Source organism: Eriocheir sinensis, chromosome 19, assembly GCF_024679095.1.
Source record: "Eriocheir sinensis breed Jianghai 21 chromosome 19, ASM2467909v1, whole genome shotgun sequence".
NCBI lineage: Eukaryota > Metazoa > Arthropoda > Malacostraca > Decapoda > Varunidae > Eriocheir > Eriocheir sinensis.
Window position 1 is genome coordinate 3,217,314 of NC_066527.1, and position 8,503 is coordinate 3,225,816.

Here is an 8,503-nt window from a genome sequence, read left to right on the forward strand (position 1 = left end):
TTTGTTTAAACAACAATAAATGAGCACCAGACGACTTCCTATGTGTGTCCTTACATTCTTGTTCTCGTCAGTGTCCACGCTACCACTAAAGGAGATTCGTTGAGACGGTGGTTCAAAGCGCTCGTTCTTTCTCCATCCCGTTCTTCTCCACTTCAGCGGCCTCCTCCTCATCCTACCATAGTTCTGCTCTCCCTGCTTCTACTGCTGTTGTCGTTCCGGTTGTGGCAACGACCAACACCAACAGCAGCATGTTATTCCTGATGATATTGTTTATGTTCCTATTGCTGTTATTATCGTTGCTGTCCATTTTATTGATGTGGTTGCTGTTGCCGTCATATATTTTCGTGGTGATTCTTATTGCTGTTATACATTTCCTCCTTAAACGCGATGAAAATATTGCAAGATAATGAAGAAAATGTCCATAACTATTATCTTCCTTCTTCTTGTTAGTATTTTAATTAGTGTCATCATCGTCAATATAGTATCTTTGAAGTATTGCACCTGCAACCAAAGAGTTAACGCCAATATCTTGCACCACATCATCATTATCGTCATCGTCTTGGTCGTTATCCTCCTCTTCCTTCTCCTCCTCCTCTCGTCCTTACCACAATCACTGCTACTCTGCCTCTCTCTGCCCGCGGCGTGAGGGGGACGGGACGGGACGGGGCCGCGGCCGCTTCGTCCTTGTCTTCTGGGCGTTGTCTTGCGGCCCCAGGCTCGCGTCACGCCGCCAAGGCAGCGGCAGAGAACAGTTTATAAGGCGGCGCGTCCCTCCTCGGTCATCAGTTCAGATCATCTTAAGCCACAGGAACATGTCTCTCAAGGTATACAGTGCACGAACAGCCTCCAGTGGACTTGTTTTTACCGTCGTTCAGATCCACTTCACACGAGGTGTTTCTTGAGCTTTTGTTGGTCATTTTAGTGCCGGTTTTCGTAGCCTCTTCTTCAGCCACAGGAGCCGTGCCCTCAAGGCAGGGCACGAACAACCGCCGATTGGCACATCTTTACTGTCCGGTTTACTGCATCATTCTCCATAACTCAGGACATGTTTGCAGCGCCTTCTTTTGTGCCGATTACTTTCCTGTTTCTTCTTCCTCAGTCACCATAAGCTTGTTTTTGGCGGAGAATGCTCCCACTTCCTCTTCCTCGGGTAATTCCCTTATACTTAGGACTATACACTTGAGCGAACTATACAACTTGTCTTCAGAACATCTATTTTATAAACGTTATAGAGATAATGACTCCGTGATCCATCCGCTTGTACCATACAAACGAATCTTTTGCGGCCTTTTTCATTTTTTTTTCTTTTACTCTGACGGTGATTTTTATACCATCAAAGAGAGTAAGTAAGAACGGAGGCAATTATTTCAGTTTATGCGTTTTTATTTAGTAATTATCATCAGGTATTGCTAACGTTTTAGATGTTCTCGTTGTCTTGCTTATATGTCTGTGTCACACACACTATCTCCCTCATGATCCTATTTCAGTTCGTCCTGTTGTCCGCCCTCGTGGCCGCCGCCCTAGCCCGCCCCGACAACCCACCACCCTCTTACGGCCCCCCCGCCCCCTCCTACCACGCCCCCGCGCCCTCCTACCACGCCCCCTCCCCCGACGTAAGTACACACCTTAGCTGCTGCCTTCTGTGGGAGCTGCCACCACTGCTGTCCATCCCACCGCCTCCTTCGGCGTGACTCTCTCCTCTCCGCTTCAACAACGCTCTTTTACCCTCAGGCGCCGCCCAAGTACGACTTCAACTACGCCGTCAAGGACGAATACTCGAGTAACGACTTCGGTGCCCAGGAGGCCCGCGACGGCTACAACACCCAAGGTTCCTACTATGTCCTCCTTCCCGACGGCCGCCTCCAGCGCGTCTCCTACACCGTAAATGGCGACTCCGGCTTCGTGGCCGACGTCACCTACGAGGGCGAGGCCCAGTACCCCCAGCACAGCTACAGCGCCCCTGCCCCATCCTATGGCAAACCCGCTCCCTCCTACGGCACCCCTGCCCCCTCCTACCAGTAATGACCAAGCAGAGCTACGGCAACTCCTTGACGTCCTCCTATGAAACCCAGACAGCTTCCTACGGCACCCATGTCCACTCCTACGCCGCCCCAACCCTTTAAATGGTCAGCTCTTATCCTCCAGCCACCTGGCGACGCTGTGGTTTCATTTGTGACGGCTATTTATTAAACGATATATGATCTCTTAAGTGTTTCTTTACTCTCCATGTTATTAAGGAAGATACAAAACACGTTGAGGCCGCAATCACACCACATCCGGTGAGGATTAAGAACGTGTCCGGCAAGTGAATCCAGCCGCCTCGGCAAGAATGTTGGTGGCACGGGTGTTGTGGACCTACGATAGGACACTTTTCAAATAGCGGAATGCAGCTGTCTCAAGAATACAATAATATTTATTTTTGTATTAGTGCGGTATGGTCCACTCAGCTAAAAATGTGCATTGCGTTGTAGGAATAGCAGATGGGCTTTTAAGTCATTAAATTTTCATGTGATATCAACGAACCAATGGAAATAACTCAATACTAAACATTTTATTATATCAATCATTCTGGCCCACTCACTCTCCTCCGTCAGGCGTCACGTACCCTCACGCCCTTCCCAACACGCCTGAACGACCCCCGCACACATTCACGCCTTCCTCTCTAGCCGCAGCCCAGCTGCTCGCAGGGCGTCAATCTGGTCACGTACACAGGAAAGCTTTTGAAGGCAACAATTGGCCTCAACACGGTCAAGTCCCTTACTAGCGATACTCAACGACTACAAGTGCACTCCTAATCCTATGGCCTTAGCGGGAGTGAGCAAATACCACAGTGGCGGGAGTATTAAAATGCCGAGAGTGACTTCTATATAGTGTCCAGGATGGCCGACCATCAAATATATTGGCGATAGTGGCTACTAGTGTCCAGGACGGCCGGCCATCAAATACCTTAGCGCCGCCTCACCACTTATCACGTCAGTATTAGATTGCGGATAGTGGCTACTATACTTAAGAGTCATAATATGATAGAAGGGGGGGGTAATGTGAAGGATGACAGACCAGCCTGTACCTCGCATTGGACCGTGCAGACACTCTGCTGGTAAGTGGTTTGGTGAGAGGAGTCCTGGGGCTGGATTCATCATACCATTTCTTCTTCTTCTTAAAGATTTACCCCCTAAAAAAGGGGGACAGGGCCTTTGTGCAAAGGCGGCCCTGTAAATCATACCATTTACCGGGCCTCTGTCTGGTAAGCATCGCGGTACCTCCGCCTACCCGGTAAATCTGCATTCATCAACCACTTACCGGACCCGTGGTAAGGCCAACAGTTACCGCGGCTCCGAGCACCCGTAACTAAGTTACCGCAGGCGTGGTAAGTGGGTAGACACTGCCGTGGCTCATGTTCGGAGGCGATTTTGAGCCTATGTATATTTTTACCTCGTGACGTGCCCTACACCATCAGAAGCAGAAAATCATGCAGATTTAGGATCTCGGCTTATAAAAGCGATGTGACGAAAACCAGCTGAGTACGAAGGACTTGAAGATAAATAAGTGCAAGAAAATATGTACTCCCTATTCATTTAACTCTGATTTTCGTATGTGTATTTACACATTATTGTTACAATTTTAGGCTAGTGTGATGCAGAATTTTCTCAGGAAGATGATAGTGGTCTCCATTTTTCTCAGAAATGAATGTTGAGGTCAGGAAACAGGGTGGGAGTGAGGTGTGTGAAGTCATCGCTTTGGGATGAACTGGGCACACCCGTGCACGGCCTCAGGCCGGCTTCACTTGCAGGCCGCACTCTATAGTATGTAAGTCTGTGGAACTGTTTACTCATATGACTTTTCCCTGCTTGTTAAAACACTGCAGAGGGAATAATGTTCTCATCTGTGACAGTCACCTCCCCCACGTCGTAGAATTTTGTTCTGACCTCCTTCACACTGCTCACGAAGCCACTCACGCCATTCACCTCAGCAGCCACAGCTTCCCACGCCCATACCCATTACTTGGCTGCACCAGTGAGGCATGATGACAATGGTCCCCTAGCCAATTTTGGTTGCGAGGGGTAAGTATGGGCAGACATTAGAATAATACCCAATCTTGTGATAGCGAGGCACGCTGTTGGCGTTAGCGACGGAAAACTATGAAAGTAACATACAAAAATGTTCAGAATATAGGCTACATAAGCGAGTATATTTTTATTTCATGGATAAATATACAAGTAACGTGCATTCATTCGTAAAAAACACATCTAATTGAGGGATTACAACGCTAATTATTTGTTTTAAGGCAGTATTTACGCCTGTACAATACACATGTCTTGATTTTGAAGTCTGTGTATTAGTAAACAAACGACACGTGAAAGGTGAAATACAGCATCAAAGGTCGCACGTGATTGGCTATCCAGCCCAACCAATCGTTGCTAGGGTGCGAGTTACCGGAACGTTACCATAGCGCTGATAAATCCCGTGTTTGAAAAATGCCGCAGCTCTGGTAGCGCTCCGGTAAATGTGAAAGGTACCGGAGGCGTGGCTGGTAAGATTGATGAATCCAGTACCTGAGGTGTCGAACATAAAGGAGGAAAGCCTTGACCATGACATAATGAAAAGACCTCCACAAGTCTGTAAGTCTGTATACGAATACCAACAATTTATGCATGTATCACTAGTGACGTTGGTTTTATGAGGCAGAATATTAATGAGGAAATCTTCGTTAGACATTAAAGATCACAATAAATGAAACAAAGTGTTGATTTGATGACTTTAATGATCACATGCACCTCGGTACACTAAAGGAAGCGGGACTTTGGTCAAGGAGAACAGTGGCTAAAACTACATCTTAAGATGGCAATAGTCAGTACAAAATATGGGTACCTGGTGAAATCTGGGAGAGGTAAACTAATGTAACACGGATGTCACACATTCCCATTGGGGTAACGGCTTTTCGCCCACAAAATGAAGATTAGAGGTGACGCAGATGACTAGCGACGCAACAATCACCTAAAAAGAAATTCTCCAACTTTATATTGACGTTATAGCCAACTCAAAGAGTAGAACACTTAATACAACAAGTATCGCACAGCATGTTCATCAGACCCAAAACGTTCATGACTTAATATAGACCTCGAGCAGCAACATACTCAGACATTACTCGCATCATTATTGTCACGGAAGACTCCCAAGCCCATAGCTGGCACTGTGCTGCTGTTAGACAAGCATTTTTGGACTCAACAGTAACGGCTGGGTCATGGTCACAGGGATGACCTTGGCGACTGTTCAGTCCCCAGGGGTAGGGTCACCAGCTCACTAATCCGCTAATCTGAGTCTGCCCGCCGCCCATGCTAAGCAGCAGGTCTTGCGTCACACCCTGCCATACCCCAAACAAGCAACGCGCCATCCAACATAGCCTCATGTAACATGCATGGGAGTCGCGAGGCTGAGGCATGGGGTATTTAAGGCTGCGTCCTGCCAGCCAGGGCAGAAGTAACACCTCTGCCTCGCCTGGATCATGTCTTCTGTCAAGGTACAGTTAGCGGTCGCCTTCAAGGAAAAAAACGTTGTTCATACTGTTGTCGTAATATGTTTTTGTCAGTACCATGACTAACTAGGTAAGATTTGAGTCATGAGCCGGCTGTTTACGGCTCTCCTCTACCTCCGTTAGGTTCTTGCCGCCGTGCTCGCCCTCGTGGCCGCCGGCGTCGCCCGCCCAGACCACGGCGCAGCCCAACCTGCCCCCCAGCCTACCTATGATGCACCCCTGCCGCCACCCACCTATGACCCTCCCCCCCCTCCTCCCCCCCCTACCTATGCCCCTCCTCCCCCACCTACCTATGCCCCTCCACCCCCACCTACCTATGTCCCTCCTCCCCCACCCACTTATGCCCCCCCTCCACCATCCACCTATGCCCCCCCTCCACCACCCAAGTATGGTCACCCTGAGCCAGAGACAGCGGTAAGTCCTGGGCAACAAGTCCTCGTAGCCACTAATGTGTCAATATTTCCCTCACAGGACCATGGCCTAAGCTGAACCTGCCTTCAACTCCCTCCCGCCAGAAACCCACCTACTCCTTCGACTGGGCCGTCAAGGACGACTACTCCGGCAACGACTTCGGTCACAAGGAGACCCGCGACGGCTACAACACCGAGGGCTCCTACTACGTGCTGCTGCCCGACGGCCGCGTCGAGAAGGTCACCTACACCGTCAACGGCGACTCCGGCTTCGTGGCCACCGTCGAGTTCGAGGGCGAGGCCAAGGTGGAGGAGAAGCCCTATGGCCAAACGCCCACCCCAACTTACGGCCAGACGCATCCCCCGGCGTATGCCATCACTCATGCTCCGGCTTACGCCTAATCAATGCGTACCAATGCATCCTTACCCAGATCTTGGTATCACAAACACACATCTCACAAATGACTTAAACCAAAGTTTTCTTTTTATTGATCCGAAAATACTTATATTGTATGCGAGTAAAACATGGAATGAAAAAAAAATGATATGGAGTATTTGTTGCCATTCAGGTATAATTCCTTTGGAGTCTTGGAAGTGATTTGGAGCATTTTCATAACTTCACAAACGATTTTCTAAATAGCCTAATACTTCACTAGTATATATATATATATATATATATATATATATATATATATATATATATATATATATATATATATATATATATATATATATATATATATATATATATATATATATATATATATATATATATATATATATATATATATATATATATATATATATATATATATATATATATATATATATATATATATATATATATATATATACACACACACACACACACACACACACACACACACACACACACACACACACACGACATTTGCGCAGCGACTAAAAAGTATATTTTGACAGAGAGAGTGTGCCGGAGAGACACATGACAAAACGAACGAACAGTCGTACTCACACATTAAAAGCGACAAATACCTGGGCGCAGATAAAGACAAACCAAATACGACACACAAGCCAATCACTGTTACCACAAGTCAGACAAACCACACATGACACAGTAGAGTCAATCACTGTGGCCTCGTATTTGAGAAACAAAGATTGTCGACAATCTCCTTTCGCTCTCTGCCACGGCTTCGACGCGCCAACGAAGTCTTAATTGAAGAAGTTCATACGATTAACGTTACGAGATAATTATCTAAGGAGATTGTTGGCCAGCCTATTGGTGGAAGACCTCGAGAGTGGTGACGTGATGTCACTAGAGACGCCAGTGAATGACAGTCCGCGGTGACGAGTCACCCTTTCCCTCTACAAGTCAGTTGCTACATACTTATAAAATAACAGACTACCCGGCGACACCTCGGAGAAAATCGAGTAAACTGCACACGTGATAGTGGCTCAAGTACTGCACATTAAACGCTTAATGCAGAGATAAAGAAGCAAGGGATGTAATCATATACATATACAAAATCGTTGAAGGGGTCGGAAGGCAAACTGACACAAGCCTCTGTCCAAGACCGCCTCTCATGTTATATTCTGATAGGTTGTTACTTCAAATATCACTGAATGACTAACATTTTATATGTCATTTTATTTGAGCCTCTAAGGAGCACACTAATTTAGTCCAGGAGGTATGAAACCCATAACGGGAAGCAGTGACAGCAAGCAGTCTGGCGAACTTTGTGGCCCCTTGCGGGTGGTGTGTATGTTGAGGGAAGTTTTGCCTTTGTAACGGCACAACACAGAAGGTGGTTCAACAGACATCTCCGCTGTTAGCAGCTCGCTGTAATGGTAAGATATACTTATTTAACCCATGTTATTCATATTTTCATGTTTGAAAACACTAATTATAACGCATTTCATTAAATCTGAGATACTGTAAGGCTTACGAGGGGTAGCATAGGTGGTTCGGTGAGAAGGCAGAAAGGCGTAAGAAGATTTTGTTGGAGAGGAATAGGTGTTTGTAGTTGGAGGGGCATGAATAGGTGGGGAGGATGTGTGGAGGAGGGACAGGTGGATGGAGGAGGAGCGGCACTAGTAGGTGGGGAAATAGGTGGTGGCAAAAGGGGGGAACTGTGGATGGAGGATGTGATAAGAGGGGAAACAGGTCGGTGGAGGAGGTGATGAGCGAAGGGTGACAGGCGGGAGAAGGAGGTGGTAGTGGTGAGGGAAACATGCCAGTGGAGTAGGTGGTAGTGGCAAGGGAGATAGGTGATGGGAGGAGGTGAGGAGAAAAAGGTGACTTGATGAGGTGGTGGCGGAGAGTGACAGGTGGGAGAAGGATGAGGTGATGGTTGTGAGGGAAACAGGTCAGTGGAAGAGATGGTGGTGACGGAGAGGACAGGTGGGTGGAGAAGGTGAGGGAGGAGCTGGTGGGTGAAGGAGGTGGTGGTGGTGGACAGGAACAAAGGGGGCGGAGGCATTTCTCTGGCCAGTAACACGCGACCTTGACGACCGCTACGTGTTGCATGTATTGTCCAGTCATAGAAGAAATGCTGCTGCCCGTCGCCCATACCAAATAGCC

The 8,503-nt window shown here is 47.5% G+C and overlaps 3 protein-coding genes across 8 annotated transcripts in view; all 3 read left to right on the forward strand.

Annotated features, from left to right (window-relative positions):
• Positions 1–35, forward strand: part of LOC127000522 (uncharacterized) — a 1,814-nt gene extending 1,779 nt beyond the window's left edge. Inside the window, exon 3 of the mRNA XM_050864257.1 lies at positions 1–35. This exon is cut by the window's left edge and continues 539 nt beyond it. The gene's annotated coding sequence lies outside the window, so the exon portion shown is untranslated.
• A 677-nt stretch (positions 36–712) lies between these two features.
• Positions 713–8,503, forward strand: part of LOC127000539 (cuticle protein 19-like) — a 41,306-nt gene continuing 33,515 nt past the window's right edge. Inside the window, exons 1-2 of one of the 5 annotated variants that reach the window (XM_050864286.1) lie at positions 798–824; positions 1,488–1,613. In XM_050864286.1, coding sequence (XP_050720243.1) covers positions 813–824; positions 1,488–1,613 — 138 coding nt within the window. In that variant the 5' untranslated portion in view covers positions 798–812. Of the gene's footprint in view, positions 825–1,487; positions 1,614–8,503 lie in introns of all 5 variants that reach the window. The other 4 variants (XM_050864289.1, XM_050864292.1, XM_050864301.1 and 1 more) reach the window with 4 other exon arrangements.
• LOC127000526 (uncharacterized) lies at positions 5,475–6,467 on the forward strand. Of its 2 annotated transcripts, XM_050864264.1 has the most exons (3): positions 5,491–5,518; positions 5,657–5,947; positions 6,049–6,467. In XM_050864264.1, the coding sequence occupies exons 1-3, from the start codon at positions 5,504–5,506 to the stop codon at positions 6,343–6,345; spliced, it is 603 nt and encodes a 200-aa protein (XP_050720221.1). In that variant the 5' UTR covers positions 5,491–5,503; the 3' UTR covers positions 6,346–6,467. The 2 variants fall into 2 exon arrangements, 1 of the variants encoding a protein (XP_050720221.1); XR_007754259.1 differs by lacking the exon at positions 5,657–5,947 and having other exon boundaries at positions 5,475–5,518; positions 6,005–6,189.

What these genes read in the sequence shown, in the direction of transcription:
- LOC127000526 (XM_050864264.1), top strand. An exon ending in ACCCTGAGCCAGAGACAGCG is followed by an intron (nt 5,948 to 6,048) that starts GTAAGTCCTGGG and finishes CCCTCCCGCCAG; the next exon opens with AAACCCACCTACTCCTTCGA.